Source organism: Heloderma suspectum, chromosome 2, assembly GCF_057233095.1.
Source record: "Heloderma suspectum isolate Gila_16-S chromosome 2, 16-S_ref, whole genome shotgun sequence".
NCBI classification, from domain to species: Eukaryota; Metazoa; Chordata; class Lepidosauria; order Squamata; family Helodermatidae; genus Heloderma; species Heloderma suspectum.
In genome coordinates this window covers 327,076,331-327,093,094 of record NC_139459.1, presented here as the reverse complement: position 1 = coordinate 327,093,094, position 16,764 = coordinate 327,076,331, and the positions used below count along the sequence as shown (strand labels likewise).

The 16,764-nt window shown below is 42.4% G+C and overlaps 1 protein-coding gene across 11 annotated transcripts in view; it reads right to left on the bottom strand.

The window, feature by feature from the left end:
- The window catches only part of SUCLG2 (succinate-CoA ligase GDP-forming subunit beta), a 293,645-nt gene that overhangs the window by 137,101 nt on the left and 139,780 nt on the right, over positions 1 to 16,764 (bottom strand). For all 11 annotated transcript variants that reach the window (XR_014788568.1, XR_014788569.1, XM_084840442.1 and 8 more), the window contains 2 exons: positions 8,801 to 8,900; positions 8,594 to 8,684 (listed from right to left, as the gene is read on the bottom strand). Coding sequence is in view for 9 of the 11 variants with exons in the window: in XM_084840442.1 (XP_084696568.1) it covers positions 8,594 to 8,684; positions 8,801 to 8,900 (191 nt within the window). In the remaining 2 variants the exon portion in view is untranslated. The remainder of the gene's footprint in view (positions 1 to 8,593; positions 8,685 to 8,800; positions 8,901 to 16,764) is intronic.

The window sequence follows — 16,764 nt, the reverse complement described above, 5'->3', positions numbered from 1 at the left end:
CCCCCTTACACTCTGACCCTGCTGTGGGCCAAAGGGGGAAGGAAGGCCAAATCTAGATAGACGCTCCAGCTCCTTTGCAACATTTATTTTATTTTATTTTATTTATATCCTGCCCTTCCGCACAAAAGACCCCTCAGTGGCTAACAACCTATCTAAAACACAGTACAACACGTGCGCAACGTCCAAATCACGACTCCAAAATCACAAATATATAATAAAATACAATAAAACCATCAACACAATCAACAACAGCAAAAAACCAAATAGAGCACTAGCCTGTACCCCAAAAGCCTGCAAAAATAAACATGTTTTTAACCAGCACCTAAATGACAACAGTGTGGGATAATAAAGCCCAATAGGATAATGAAGCCCAGGCCATGGCAACATTTTATGTTGAACTCAAGAGTGGGATTCAGGGTGAACCCAGATGGGCCCACGCTCCCTACTTATTTTAAAGCAGGGGTGGGCAACCCGCACCCCTCTGCAACTCTCCATGCAGCCAAGCCCTGGGGACCTTCTCAGCACACTTTCCCCCTTAGCCCAGCTGAACAGCCCCAACTTGCAGATCAAATGAGGGTGCCCTCTCCACAGTATAATATATATACCTGGTGAAGGAATAAAGGGCACACAAAGAGGAATAGTTCGTGGCTTCTCAACATTGACAGAACGTCCTCCCCCTTTAAACTTGGTAAAATCTGAGTCTGAGCATTTTTCAGAAGTTCTATAAGGCATATCTGCCTAATCTGGTTTTTGCCAGTGTGTATATGCTCTTTACCTCATTTTATAGTATTTCTGCCCCAAGCCTTCAAAAGACGAGTAGGGCTATGAATTTAAATAAATTAATAGAATCCTACATTTACAGACTATTACTGAAAGCTTACATAATATCTTCCAAGGATCTACCATTGCAAGGAAGTCTCATTATTAAAAAAATCAACCCTAGTTTTTAATTCAAACTTTAATAAAGTTAATTCTCTTATTGCTTGGAGAAAAGGGACAGGCAGTTGTGATAAACAGAAACTTCTTTACAGATAACCAGGTTCTTCAAATGTCATGATGCCGTAAGAGAATTTTATGTAAACCTATAAAATAGCTGCCAACTTCTGAAGAAGCCAGGGGGAGCTCTGTTTATTTAAGACAGATTGATCTTGCACCAACATTTTAAGTATTACTGCAGGGAAAGAAAAGTACTTTCTAAAGCTCATGTGTTGATAAGGACAATATCTGTACTCGGGACATAAACCTTGACATCCTGGTCCTCCTCACACACAAGCCTGGGGAACTGTAGTTTCACTGGGTTGCTGAAAATTCTATATTTGAAGTCCCTATTTATTCTCACAGGACCACAACTCCCAGGATTTTTTTTGGGGGGGTGGGATATAAAAATGTATGTGTGTGTGAATGAGAGACAGACAGACAGAGAAAAGAGAGAAGAAAGTAGGCCCTATATTTTATTTTCCAGTCTAAGAATCTTTACTACACAGTAAATACTTTAATATTTGGCATCTCGCAAACATGATACAACTTTTAAAAAGAATTGCTGTAGACAACACAACACACATCCATGAACCCATTTCACTAACTTTCCAGGGCTAGCGTAGGAGGCTGTGTGGCATTTTAGCACATGGTATATTCCTGCTCTTGTAGACTCCAAGGAAAGCTAGGATGATTAGATGAAAGAAAACAAAGGGCAATTGTCCATCATGGAGGAATCCACGCGTGTTTGCAATCAGCGAGGAGTGTACTACTGACTTCAATAGAAAGTCAGCACCTCCATATCTTTTTATAATAGTACAAAGTGGTTGCCCTGATCCTCTCTTCATGGATGGAGCTGCCTACTCCAGTGAAGGAAGTCCATTTGTACGGGATCTAGGTTTGCCACTTTTTTTTCTGGCAGGCTTCTTGTCCTTAACAACTATGTGGCAGGCAAGTGCGTTATGGTCCTCACCATGCTAGGAATAGCTGTACCTACTGAATTTGGACAGCGCAGATGGGTGAGAGTTGTGTTTAAGTTAATTTTTTTAATAAGAATTTACCAAAATTCACACATTTCTTCATATTTGGCATGGAACGAATGTGAGATTTTTTTTAAAAAAATGAGTGCATGACAAAGCAAAAGTTAACAGATCCGCTCATCCTTAATGGGAACTCATAGCAAGCTGGGAAGAATTTGCAGAGTTCTGATTGGGCACAATGAGTTTAATCTATTGCAGAATACCATTAAATCTCTTCTATGTCAGACTTATAAACTCTGCTTTTGAAATCAATTCTCCATATGCATGAACATTTTGGTAATAGTTCATTGCACCTGCTCGTTTGAATGTATCCTTCTTTGAACATAGTTGACCAAAGTTAGATGCATAATTTCATACCTGATCTCACCAGGATAGAAATACCTTCCTATCACTACTAGAAATGACACCCCGAGGTTTGAATTTGCTCTCTTTGTGGTGGCCTCACATTTGAGGCTCATAGTTACCTTGTGATCAGGTAATATCCTGGTATTTCTGCCCCCTTCATTTGTTTCCAGCTTCATTTATTTCCTCAAACATGAACAAAAATGGTCATCACCAAATGCCTTGAAACTTGCGTTCTTCCTTAATGTCATCTCCAGATTCCACCAGTATGCTTCTGTATCCGTTTCGGTAACCCGGACTAGTCATTAATATAAAAATGCCCACATGACTGGGTCATTTAAACATTTTCCAGCTGCATAAAAGCTCTTGACAGATAAGCAGCTTCTATGTGGCTGGGAGAACATCTAAAGGGTCCTTCAATACACATTCATTTGAATAATCTATCCTCAACATACAAGCCTTTCATTTCCTATCGATTTCAGAAGAAAAAGCAGAAGCCTGCTTTTCAAGGTTAACTCTCTAAAATTGGATGTGCAATATTTCAATCGTAAGTAAAAGAGCAACATTTCCTTGTCAGTGTAGTGAACACAATTTAAGTAGTAACTGGAAAAATATTGGATAATTCGGAAAAGATGGGCATAGTTTTCATACACCTAAAACATTCTGCCAGCAGTCCTGTGTACAATTATCACATGCCTGTAAGACCCACTGAGTTCAGTGAAACTTGTGCACATACAACAGAGTGGATAACTGCAGTCTGTGATACAAGGCTTAAGTCAAGAATGGTATCTTCTTATATGCTTGCTGCATTGTGTGCAGGGCATAATCTAGTTTCTGCTTTCTGTTCTCTATTATGGATTGCTACTAGTTTATATTCACCAAACCTTACTTCAGAATCTCAAGCCTTCTGCCTAGAGATATAACCCCACCATTTCAAGCACATGTTAACACTATGTCCATCAAGCATCCTTACCTCCACCCACATATTTTCAGATAGCTGTGGAAAGGGTAGGAAACTGACATTTCACACCAGCCTGTGGAAGACGGTACTTCACCGGCATCACCCTAAGAAGGTGATTAATGGGAGATTCAGGACAGATGAAAGGAAGTACTTCTTCACACAGCACAGTTAAAGTATGGAATTCACTACCACAAGACAAACACCAGCTTGGCCAGCTTTAACTTAAACAGATTCATGAGAATAAGGCTATCAAAGGCTACTAATGATGGTTTTATATTACCTCTAGTATCACAGCCAGTATTGCCTCAATGCCAGTTGCTGGGGAAAACAACTGGGAGGCCGCTATTGCACATATGTCCTGCTTGTGAGTCGCCCATAGGGATTTAGTTGGCTACTGTGAGAAGAGAGTGCTGGACTAGATAGGCCTTTGGTCTGATCCAGCATGGCTCTTCTTATGTTTTTGGAAATACACCGGAAATGGGTAGCATTATGGGAATACAGAGATGTCTACAGCTGCCAGTGAGCCAGAATTGTAGCCCACCTAGTCCAGTACTGTCTTCACTGAGGAATGGATCTACAACATCTGAAGCATAGGTGTTTCCCAGACATCCTTGCTGAGATCCTTTAACTGGTGATTCCATGGATTGAGATCCACAAAGCAAACTAGACCAAACAGGAAATGTATCCCAACCCCAAATCAAGAAGCAATACAACAACTGGGATTAATAAACTGGTGAAGATGAATAACATCCAAAAGCCTGATAATGTAACTTTATACAGGCTACAAACATGCAGGCATCAAGCAATAGAAGAGAGGAAAATCAAGTTCTAAAGTCAGATGATTCAATGCCAGAAATAACCAAATAACTATAAACATCAAAGACAGTATAGCAGCAGGTCAGGAAGTTAAATGTTTTTCAGGCAGACTGGGTGAGTTTAACAAAGAATTGGACGAAGAGTTCTCTAGACTGAAAGATATAAAACTCAATAAAAATTCAGAGGGACTTAAGGGACTATGAAGAAGGGAAAGTGTATTATTGGAGAAGTAACACATCCAGAACCCAAAAGTCTGTATATTTGGTCTGTATATTGTCTGTATCCAGCAATAAACTGGAAAAAAGTAATGAAGCTGCAAATGACAACATATTTTTATTCTGGAGATGAGGGGTCTTCCAGTGATCCAAACTCCACTAGACATGAGCAATCTGTTTTGGGAACCACCCTGAGGAAGGGATACAGAAACAGCACAGAGCTACAGACAACCAATTTACGCAAAAAAACAAACAAACTTGAAAACCAACTGGTAGTCAACATATCTAGCAGTGAATGCGAGACTGAGGTTTCATAGAAAGGTCTGACATTTGTACCCACCCCTAAACATAACTCTTTCAATTTCAAAGTAAAAAAGCTATGTTTAGGAAAATATGCATTTCTGGGTTTTTTTAAGGAGGCGGTGTCCCTCTCGAAGAAAGCTCTGTCATGTTTATTCTTTTTATTTTATTTATATTTATTTATTTCATTTCTATACCGCCCAATAGCTGAAGCTCTCTCATGTTTAAACCCATATCCACCTTTAATCCTCCTTACAATAATCCTTGTATTTGGAGTCCTTGTATTTGAAGAATTGGTTACGAGGGAGGTGGAAGACTTAGAAAAAATGGAGGTGCAAACTTGGTGCAACCTCTACTTTAGTGGCACTGTCTGCCTTGAAGAGCTATAAAGATGTGGTATTTAAGCCAGCTGACAAAGGTAAATATGGATGAAGGTGACTAGGTTCAGGAAGCTTATCACCAGTTCCATAACACTACCTGTTACACACAGTGTCAAGCAAAACCCAACCTTACAGATAAAAAAAAGAAATAGTGAGATTAGTGGATGAGGCACTCCTTACAGGCTATATACATAAGCCTACACATGACTGTTTGCTGGAATGTGAGAGGAGGGTACCTAGATTTTATTTTCTTCCAAACATTCATTAAAATGTATCTCCTATACCTGGTGGACCTATTATATCTGGGTGTGGATCCATTTTAGAACCTTTGTTAACATAGGTAGATTCCTTTCTTAAACCCTTTGTTTATAATACTGAGTCCTATAGAAAGGATACCACTTGTTTTTTGAACGTCTTGGATAATGTTTCAGAGGATTTACAAGATACTTGGTTGGTAACAATGGATGTGATCTCACTGTATACAAACATTTCACAAAATGAGGCTACTGAGGTAATGGAATCAACTTTGGACAAAAGATGTCTCTGCTCCTCCTACAGCTTTTCTATGCTCATTAACAGAATTGGCGATTACTTTTTTGTCCAGTTGCGAGATAAATTTTATTGGCAGATTTCAGGGACTGCCATGGGCTGTAGGTTTGCCCCTGAATTGGATAATATCTATATGGGTTGATTTGAACAGACCCACGTGCAGCAAGAAGTTAATCTTTTTAAACAACGTATCATTCTTACAAGAGGTATTTGGATGACATGTTTATGCTATGGACAGGGACTCTTCATGAGTTTCTCCAATATATAAATACCAAACATGAAATCATCAAATTTGAAATGAACTATAACAAATCCAGGCTGAATTTCCTAGATGTTGTAGTCACAGTTAAGAATGGGTCTCTCACGACAGATCTATATTGGAAAAATATAGATGTGAATTCTTTTCTGAAGTATGACAGTTACCATCCTGTCCATATGAAATGCAATCTGCCTTATTTGCAGATTCTTAGACTGTGAAGAAATTTCAGTAGCAATGGGATTTCTGTAAGCAGGCAAAAATACTTACAACCCAACTGAGTAGGACAGAATACCCATTGAAACTGTTAAGAGGGGCCATGTAAAGGGTCCTGTATAGTAATAGGAGTGAGTTTTGTTACCCAAGACTCAACAGAGAATTAAAAAGATGGTGGTCCCTTTAGGATATGATGGACACACTCCAGTAAAATTTGTGACATTATCAACAGATACTGGTACCTTTTGAAAAATATACCTGGATGCCAGAGTGGTCCCATGTTTCCATATAAACAAAAACAGAACCTTAGAGATATATTGGTGCACAGTGCTTGCAGATCTAAGCCCATATTGGTTGACAGAGCCCTTCTAGGGGAAGAAATAGAAGACAATGGTCACTGCATTCCATGGTCACTGCAGGGTATGTAGTAATTGCTATAGAGGCAAGAGTTTTGTTAACTCTATAGATAATGCATAGTATTTCTATCAAGGCTTCTTTAACTGTAATACCAAAAGAGTTATATATGCTGTCATATGCCCTTGTAAAAAAGTATATGTGGGAATGATGACAAGAGCTATAAAAGTCAGGATTTGTAAACATAAAAGCTGCATAAGAAACCAGAGGATGCAAGCCCCTCTTGTTCAGCATTTCCTCGAATGTGGACGTAATCTCAATGACCTAAAGTTCTGCTGTTTGGAAAAGGTTGGAGCTCAAGGACAACAGCTGCACTGCAAACCTCTACGAAAGGAACTCCAATGGACCTATACTTTAAAGACTAAATCTCCAGTCAGCTTAAATGAGGAGATGGGCTGGATGGTTATGTGCTAAAACAAACCATTAACAAGTATATTGTTTGAAAAACTTTTAGATGTTTGACCATTATGTGTTACGTAGTGCTTTGGAAAACTGGTGCAGTTTCTGTAACAACCTTTTAGCAAAAGGTATTTTCTGGCTGGTGCCCTTTAAGGACCCAAGTGCAGTTCAAAAGGCTCCTTTAACCACACTTATGACTGCAGAGGGATCCAAGGCTTTTCAGTTTTTGTGAACAATTTGTAGGTTCCTGGAAGGGAAACCTCCTGAGTAATCTCATTAGTATTTTGGTTAATCTTCTGGTACATACGAAGTATGCAACTTCCTATATAAAGGAAAGTTGTGTATTTTTAATTTGTTTCAAAATAATAACTTTCTTTTTTTTATGAATTTGTTTTCAGGACCGCTACAGTTCTTTGCCTTTCTCAGAATTATATATTCACAGTGGAGCCTAAGGTCCCTTTCAATTACTCATATATGTATATGCTTTTGCATGTATATATCTTATTTTTGGCTTGGCAAGGTCCATGAATTTGTGCCTGAATTGGTGAAGATTTTTTTTTCATATAATATATCTGTATGTTTTATTGTATATTTTGGAAGCAGGTTTTTAGGGCACAATACTATGGCTGCTAGTCAGCGGCTGGATGGCCATAGTATTGGTTGATTCCCGGGAACCGACCTCCATCCCCTCCCGCACCGCCTCATAGGCAGCACAGATTGGCCCCGTGCTTCCACGCTTGGAAGAGCAGTGCAGAGCGGGGAAAATGGGGCGTTCCCGGGGGCAGGCTGGGGAGGCCGGAAGTGCTGGTATGACACTTCCTATGTGTCATCCGGCCACCCCTTCCTGTGCTCCGAGGTCCCGCGGGTAGACAGCCGAAATTGGCTGTCTAGCTGCAAAAGCAGGGCGGCGGGAGCATGGAGGACATCCACTCCTTACCACTCCTGCCGCCCTGCACTGAATAGGTGGTCGCACCCGGGATTGGAGGCAACTGTCGATCCAGATAGGATTGCTCCCTCCAAAAATTAATTTGTTTTTATAACTGCAGGTGGAGGCCCTGTAGTATTCTATATTGCCAATAGGTGTGAAAAGCCTGGAGTGATGTGTGTATGTATGTGTGTATGCATGTCTTTCTATATACCTTGTTCATGTAGTAGACCACTGTAGAAGACCTTTGGTTGAAATGTGTTTGGTTATTTCTGGTACTGATATGATTGTACAACTTGAAGTTACATTATCGGGCTTTTTTGGGTCTTATTCATCTTCACTAGTTTACTTATCCCAATTGTTTTATTAATTCCATCGACTGCACCTTGAACCTTCTATATAGAAAGCATATGCATATGAATTAACTGTGGAGCACTGGACCTCTCTGTGAGACTAGAAGGTCCAGGAGGCAACTTTAATGATTCAGTTATGATGGTCAAGCCTTTTCATTTGTTCTTGCCATCAAGGCCAGCCAGAGTAGACTTGCTTGGCATTTAGTTTTTTGAGTGGACAGCTGAAAGCAAATTTTAAGATATGGATAAGAAAGGATAAAAATAACCACTGAGTTTCATTATCAGAAAACTAGTATAGAATAATTTAACTATCTGGAAGGGGTGGTGGTGGTGGCAAAAAGTACATTTATAAAATGCAGATCTGTTTCGTAGTAACGTATTGTAATTTGCCGAAGAGCTTCAAGCTGCATTTGACACAGTGCTTATTCTGATTTGTAGGTTTATCCTCTTACCTTCTTAACTTTAACACCACCCTTCGGCGTTTGCTTAGTTGTGAGATTGTATCCAATCATCTGTTCAGCAAGCTGCCCTACCACTTTTGGGCTACAAAAGAAGAGAGCAACAATTTATATCAACATATAGAATCTCCTTTAAAAGAAATCCTGCAAAGAATGAAGGACATTTTTAAAAAAAAACCTGGCCATAATTTCTGGACTTACTCCTTGGTTAGATGCACACCTCCTTTCAGCCCACTGCTGAAAATGCCTTTCCCTCTTCCTCCAGCTAAGATTTGAGCCTTTAACACAATTTCTGTAGCTTCTGTAAGAGGGGAAAAATATGTGTTGTTAGGCTTTCTAAATTTCTTATTAGACTACAGCAATGCTTAGCCAATTTCATAATGTGATTTTAGTACACAGCTGAAAGAACAACTCTTCAACGCAGCTTTATATTAATGTCAATATTATTGTAATGACTTCTGTTCCAAAGATTGTTTTAACCCAACAGCACAAACATGAACAAAGCAATACCACTTCTGATGCAAGAGCTCATGTCAGCAGTCATTGGGATGATGGGTCTGGCTTCAATTTGTAGTTGCATGCTCAAAAAATGATCCAACATACAGTTGCTAATTTATGTAGCGTGGGTGGGGGGGTGGGACTATCTCATGTTAGGACTAAGTCGCACTGAGAGTAGATCCACTGAAATGAATGGGACTTCAATAGACTAACATTAGATACAAACCACTGACTATAAACCAGTAGCATGAGACTGGAAAATGTTTGCTGAAGTACTGCTCATAAAAGCAAGAAAAGTATCAACACAGACTTGGATCCAAAAAGATACTTCAGGCACACCAATAATCTCAATGGCAAATTTGCTTGCTTGCTTCCTTCCTTTCACTGCATGACATTTAGAAATGTGTGTTGGTTGGGGGGGGGAGGTGCTGTTGAGATGTAACACAAACCCACTTTGAATTGTCCAGATGTGTTGAACTACAACTTCCATCATTTTCAGCCAGTATGGCCAATATAACAACCAGACCAATGGCCATATTAGCTGGGGGTGATGGGAGTTGCAGTCCAACATATCTGGAGGGTGCCAGGTTGGTGACAGCTATTCTATAAGGAAAGCACTGTGTTAAAAACAGCTTGGAGACTGCAATAATATAAATATAGTTTCTAGGAAAGAACGGTATTTGTTTACAATTCTACACTAGCCCATTATCTAGGGCACGGAAGGGCTTATTTCAAAGTAACACATTAAAGTAGAATACTTTTAACATAACATATTTTTTAAGAACAGGAACAGGATTCACTGAACAGGAATCAAGTTGTGTGCAAATGCTGGTTTAGGTATGATATAAATAATTTTGAAATTGTCTTTCAAACAACTAGTCAGCACCAACATTTCCCCCCTTCACCTATTTAAGATGAATGTCAGGAAATGGGGATCAACTGGCAAAGTTCTTCAACACAACAAAGCTATTCATAAGAGAAAGTCACATCCAAACTAGTCTTAATATGCTAATGCTGCAGAAATATGCAATTCTACCCAATATTACAAGCAGTCTAGAATCTATTATGTCAATAAATACGTGGACAGGGCTGACCTGATCGGTGGGCGTTGTTTGCTTGGACTTCCAAAGGCTTTTGACAAAGTCCCTCACCAAAGACTCCTGAGCAAACTTTGCTGTCATGGAGTAAGAGGAGAGGTCCTCTTAGGGATCAGTAACTGGCTACAAGGTTAACAAGAGAGCATTCTACAAAAGAGCTAAGGATCTGGCCAGATAAATATGAGGCTGGATACCTTTCCACCAGTCCAGACCATCCTACAGAGAGGAGCGAATGCTCTTCCCTGCCTTAACTGTTCTCCCACAGGGGCAAAAAACCCCAGAAGAGTGTACACATGTAAAATTCGGCAAGCACTGGCCAAAAACATGTAGTTGATCTGCTAGGAAACCCTCCCATTAAACTATTCATTGATCACACAATATTAACCATTGTGCATGTGATCTTACATGCATAGGATGTAGTTGGATGGTAAATCCCTGGGTGGTCATGAAGGGGCAGGGCAGGTGTGCACTCCCCGGATGACGGATGGCTTACAGGAGAGGTACTATCCAGTCCAACCTATGGATGCCATTCCTTGAAATTTGGGTGGTGGTGGTGGGGAGAAAACTAATACCTCCCTCTTCTTCTTATGTCTTTGGACTGCAAAGCAATAGTCAGTGTGGGTACAAAACGGGGGTCCTATTCACAGATCTCTCTGTTTTAAAAATAATTAAGAGCAGCCATGGAGGGCCCACATCTGTACAATACTTCTGGAGCCACAGGCCTGAGAGCCACATCTGGCCCTCCGGGTGTCATGGTGGAAACTGGGCCCATAAAGCCCCATAGCAGTTCTGATTCTGAGGAAGAGCAACAACCCGTGGGAGAGGAGCTCGCTCATCTCTCACAGGCACAGTGGCAGGGAGATTCCTCCTGCCTGGATTCCTGAGAGAGATAGTGACCCTGGCAGCAAGAGAGCGGGGGATGGGGTGTTGGTGGACGCCTGGCGCCGACACAGGGAGAGGCGCCAGATGGAGGGCGCCGAGAGGAGGCGCTTTGCCTGACTGGCACTACGACAACAGTCGCGTCCCGAGGACCCACGGGTAAGACCCAAGGACCCACCTCTCCATAGCCCATAAGTTCAGAGTTTTCCCGCTCTTCTCCTTCAAATGGGGACCAACTGCCTTACCTGGAGCTTAGGCTACTCTGCTAACTACCCCAGTGCAGTTCCTTGCTTAGTCTCTGGAAATTAGCATCTGAAAGAGTAATTAAGTTGTAAAGGAATAATGCCTTGGAAAGAATCCCTTTCGTCTGTGTCTTGAGTAGGGATGTCAAGAGAATTCCGCCACGGATCCTAGGGAGGCCGAATTCCAGTGAATTTGGCCCCCTGGAATCCGTGGTGGAACGGAGCAACCCGCCCCACCACCCCACGGAAGCCCCCCGGAACGGAGCCTACCTGGCTGTGGCTCTGGTGGCGGCTCCGGCGGCAGCTCTGGCCGCTGCTGGGCTGCGGCCACAAATGGCGGCCACTACACCGGCCGCCATTTGTGTCCCTTCACTGAGCCGTGGCAGGCTACGTAAATATTTACATAGCCTATCACGGCAAAAGCGGGGACGCAAATGGCGCAGCGGCCACCATTTGCATCCCTGCTCTTTGCCGTGATAAGCTATGTAAATATTTACGTAGCCTATCACAGCTCAGCGAAGGGATGCAAATGGCGGCTGCTATGCTGGCCGCCATTTGCGTCCGCAGACCTGCTGCAGCCGGATGTCCAGCTGCGGATGCACCCGGCCAGCGGCTCCACGGAGTCGCCGCAGAGCAGAGCTGGCCGGGGAAGATTCTGGGGGGAGGGACGGAGTGACTCCCCCCCCCGCGGATGCCACTTACGAAACAGGTAAGTGGTTTCGTACATCCCTAGTCTTGAGTTGGCTATTGGAAGGGACTTTAAGAGGCAGCTAGGGTGCTCCTGACACTGGGGTTCCCCAGATGACCATAAGCTCTTCCTCTGATCCCACCACCTTTCCCCCAAACGCCAACTGTCTGATGGTTTCCCAGCTTTTGTGCTTACTGGCAATAAGATCTTTAAGCTACCTTTGGCCTTGCCCCTTGTTCCTTCAGCCCTGCCCACCGCTGGAATGCGGCCCCCAAGAGCTTCTCTGAAACAGAATCCGGCCCTCTGTCTGAAAGACTTTCGATGTCCCTGTTCTAACGTTTCCTATCATTGCAAACAGCAGATTTGGGAGGGTGGAGTTTTAGGAAAAAGCTGGGGGAAATAGTTAACACCCCCTTCCTACACCAAAGTCCCAATCTAATCCCCCCCACTCCCCGCCACCTGGCAGCTTCTATTATAAAAAAAAAAAGAGGTGGGAGATCTCTGATGTGGAGCCCCTGGAGCATGCCTGGCTTGTTCTTGGCATTCCTAGAAAATCTATGCATACAAGGACTGGGCTAGCAACAGGATAGGTTAGACGTCTTGTTATCAAGCAGAGACAACCTTAAATGTGTAGTGCATTCTTTCTGATAAAATAATAGAGTTTTAAGTAGGAAAAATAAATTACATATTTTTTTCTTTTCCGCTGAGCTTGTATGAGGCATGCACTGGAAAATATCTGTTTTCCAAGCACTTACTTTTGATATATATCACTTTCAACCTTAAATCTTCCCCTTGAAGAGCTGTCATGCATTCCAATGCACCCCCCTTCCCCAGTGCCAGCTTTTCTATAATTCATGCCACCCGAAAGGCAGATAACAAGGGAATTTAAATGCAACAACAACCACCACCGAAAATCCAGTTTGAGATCTATATTGTCTAAGCATACAAATTATTAAGATGAATTTAAAAATAAATCACTTTCCAGGCCACAATAGCAAAAGCCAGAAATCGCTCCGTCCGCTGTGATAAAACATCTATTTTGGCATTGTTAATGGCTGTTACGAGCATTTAATTAGATTACTTTGAGTCGCTAACCATCCCGACAATGAAAGCCTTGTATGCACCATGATAAGTGCTGTCAATTATGCCTGCGATCACTACCCTTTGTGCCACAAGCTCTTCAGGCCAAGTCAGTTGTATTCATAGCCTGCATACTGATTACTTCTTACTTGGCAACAACAAATAAGAAGGGGGTGGTGGAGGGAGAGAGAGGGAGAGGACTGAAATGGGTATTTTTTATTTCATTTTATTTAACCTGCCAAAAGAGCATCAAGGCAGCAAAAGAACTTGCATGGGCAAGTAAGAAAGACATAAATAAGTGCACAAGGAAAGTAAGCGTAACTATGTAAAGGTTAGGCCTCAAGTACTAATCAATATAGCGACTTAGCAGAACACTTTACAAACAGGTTCCCGCCACCCTAGGGGAAAGTGACATGAAGTAATTTAATTCCACGGTTATTTGCCCAAGCTCTGGAAAATGAAGTAAACCAGCCAAATCTTATTTTACAGTAACCAGGCCTGATGGTTTAGTATTTACCAAGTTGATTCACTTCTCCAGTGTCACCGCTTCCATTTTATTTAAAGATCAGGTTCTAGAAAGCATACTGCAACCAATTCCTATTTGTTTGTTCATGTCTGTGTAGCTTTTTTTTAATGTCTCCTGTCTGAATTCTCAGATCACATTAGGAATACATAGGAAATGTAATTGTATCTGAAATATATCCATGATTCAACTACCCTCACAGGATAATGCACCAAAAAAGCATGGATTCTAATAGGCTTTGTATGGAAATAAAATAAACCCATATTCAGAAAACAACATTAAAATGGATCTCCTTGGTTAATATCTATCAAGCATCTTCAACAAATCTACAGAAAATTCCAAAAGGCCCTTTACACGCTAGGCCCTTTCTAAGTCCGTGCTCTCTCTCTCTCTCTCTCCCCCCCGCCCCCTTTTATTCTCTCCCTCACATATATCTATATCTTAGAAAGGGACTAGCATGACTCTATAAGGAAGGCTGAGCGCCGAAGAATTGATGCTTTCGAACTGTGGTGCTGGAGAAGACTCTTACGAGTGCCCTGGACTGCAAGGAGGTCAAATCAGTCCATCCTCAAGGAAATCAACCCTGAGTGCTCATTGGAAGGACAGATACTGAAGCTGAAGCTCCAATATTTTGGCCACCTAATGCGAAGAGAAAACTCCCTGGAAAAGACCCTGATGCTGGGAAAGACTGAAGGCAAAAGGAGAAGGGAACAGCAGAGGATGAGATGGCTAGACAGCATCACGGATGCAATGAATATGAACTTGAGCACGCTCCGGGAGAGAGCGCAGGACAGGAAGGCCTGGCGTGCTATGGTCCATGGGGTCACGAAGAGTCGGACACGACTGAACGACTGAACAACAACAACAAGCATGACTACTGAAGTGTCATGTCAATATTTACAACCACTGTAGTACAATGCAATATAATGTCACATTCTCAACACCACTTCACTTTGCCATTAAGGCCTCTCAATCGAATGCGAGTCCCTTCTATTGACGATAAGTCTTCGCGTGAAACTCATTAGAGTGTTTGCTTCACAGCTCCAAACTAAAAACAAATTAGTTAGATAAGTCAGGTGCTTGTTGAAAGTGTATTGGTTTTGTCTCTTATTTTGCCATTAAGTATTGCAATGAAAAAAAATAAATACAAATGCACTATTAGCTCTGAAAAACCTTCCTAAAATTTTATATTTTTTATTACAATGGTGTGATTGGCTGACCCATCACACCACTGTAGAGCCCCACAGTGTTTTTTTTTTGGGGGGGAGGGACATCAAAGACCTATGCCAACATTATTGTACAAGAGTGCATGTGAAGAGGGTCATGATGATGGTGCTGGCTGGCCCCACCCTCTCAGTGTTCCTACTGCCCACATCCTGGTCCCCATGTCTGCATAATGACCTATGCAGATAGACCCCAACATGCTACCTATACACCTTCATGATTCAGGTTTACACATCTACGGAAATGGGATGAACAATGCATTGGGCAAGCTGAGAGGTCTGGGTCTGCCTGAGGAATCAGAATCCCGCCCGCCCCCAATGTGCATAGATAACCATGGGTTGTATCCAATGATCCAATGGTGGATGGGTACTGATGGCAGAAGGAATTTCCCCCTCTGCCCTGCAGCACCCTGTGCTCTCCCAAATCTGCTCTGGAGGGTTGGGGGACCCTCTGGATGCATGTGGGGCTGTAGTGGGAGGAGAGGACAGGGAAGTCCAGTTACATGAGTGGACATCCACTCACGTGAGGGTTGGATACAACCCAGTGTCTGCATAAAGCTTCTCAGTACTTGGCTAATTATGCCCTTTTAAAAAATCCTACAAAGGTTGGGAAAGAACTTTAAAATTAACGATTAGCAGGAAAGATCTTTGGCTGCTGTGAGCAGGTGACTGGTTTTACAGCTACATTGGGAGGGAAGGGCTTCTTTTTCAAAGGCTGGTGTCTAAACAACCACACAACTAACTGTCAGGCCTCCACAAAGGTCAGACGTCAGGCAGTTGGGTTCCAGGAGTCGTGACAGCCTGTTGTCAATCAAAGTGAGCCACAACATGGTCCAAAACAGGCAGAGGGTGAGTTCCAAAGCATCAAAGATCAGAGGTGCCAGGGGGAATTCCACAATCAAAACCAGGCAGGGGTCAAGATGCCAGGGAATGGGAACAGGAGCGTAGGCAGTTTCTCTTCTGCCAGAGATGAGCTGCTTAGAAAATAGGGCTTTTGTAGTGTCCGATAGAATAGGGATTGGCCCTTGTGGCCAGCTGGCTGAACACTCAGGCAGGTTGGCAATGCAGCCAAGATGGTACCCTCGAAGCACAGGACTCAGCCTGCCAAGTTTGCAATAGTGGTGCAGGACATAAGGTACAATTTTATTATGCCTCCCTTGAAAAGAGCAATTGCCTCTTATTGAATTCAAAGTCAGCAGGAAAAGATCTGATCTGCACCTGATTCTTGCAGTAGGCAAGACTGCTTCCCCTCTGTACAAATGACTTGTTTGTTTGTTATTGGCCTGTCCACACAAGCTTTGCATGTTTGCTGGAGCAAACCCTAGTACCTTCAGAACTTCCATGACCCATGCAACCCCTTGGTATCCCTCTTTAAGGATGCCTCTGAGACAGGGTGGAAGGAAAGCAGAATTCCATGTAATGGCTGGCCTGTATGATCCTGAAATATTTCCCCAATGAATGAGTCCCATTGCATTTTTCAGTGGAGGTGTTCACATGTAACGGTGGCAAGATTTGCTGCAGAGAGTGATGGGCAAGTTCTGCAGCCTTTTTAAAAAATAACCTACTAATTGAAGGTTAACTGTGGGTTGTTTAACCCAAAATTGACTTCTAGTGTCTGGGTTCGGACAGCAAGTATCAACCTTGATCAGTGGTTGAATATTCAATATGGCCACAGAATGTGCCTGGCACACACTGCAGCAAGTTGTGCATTAATTAATTAACTAACCCATGATTTGCCACCGTTACGTGCGAACTGTCAGGATGCCCCGTTGCCCACTGATTTCTCCAAAGCCAGAATCAACACTCAGACAAAAGGGCTGCTTTCCAAGGCTTTAATTCCATTCCTAATGAGGCATACAGATGCTAATTGCTTGAGACTCAGAGGAACTACAAAGGAACAGCCATCTAGGGGTTTCTAAGGGTTAGGACATCAGT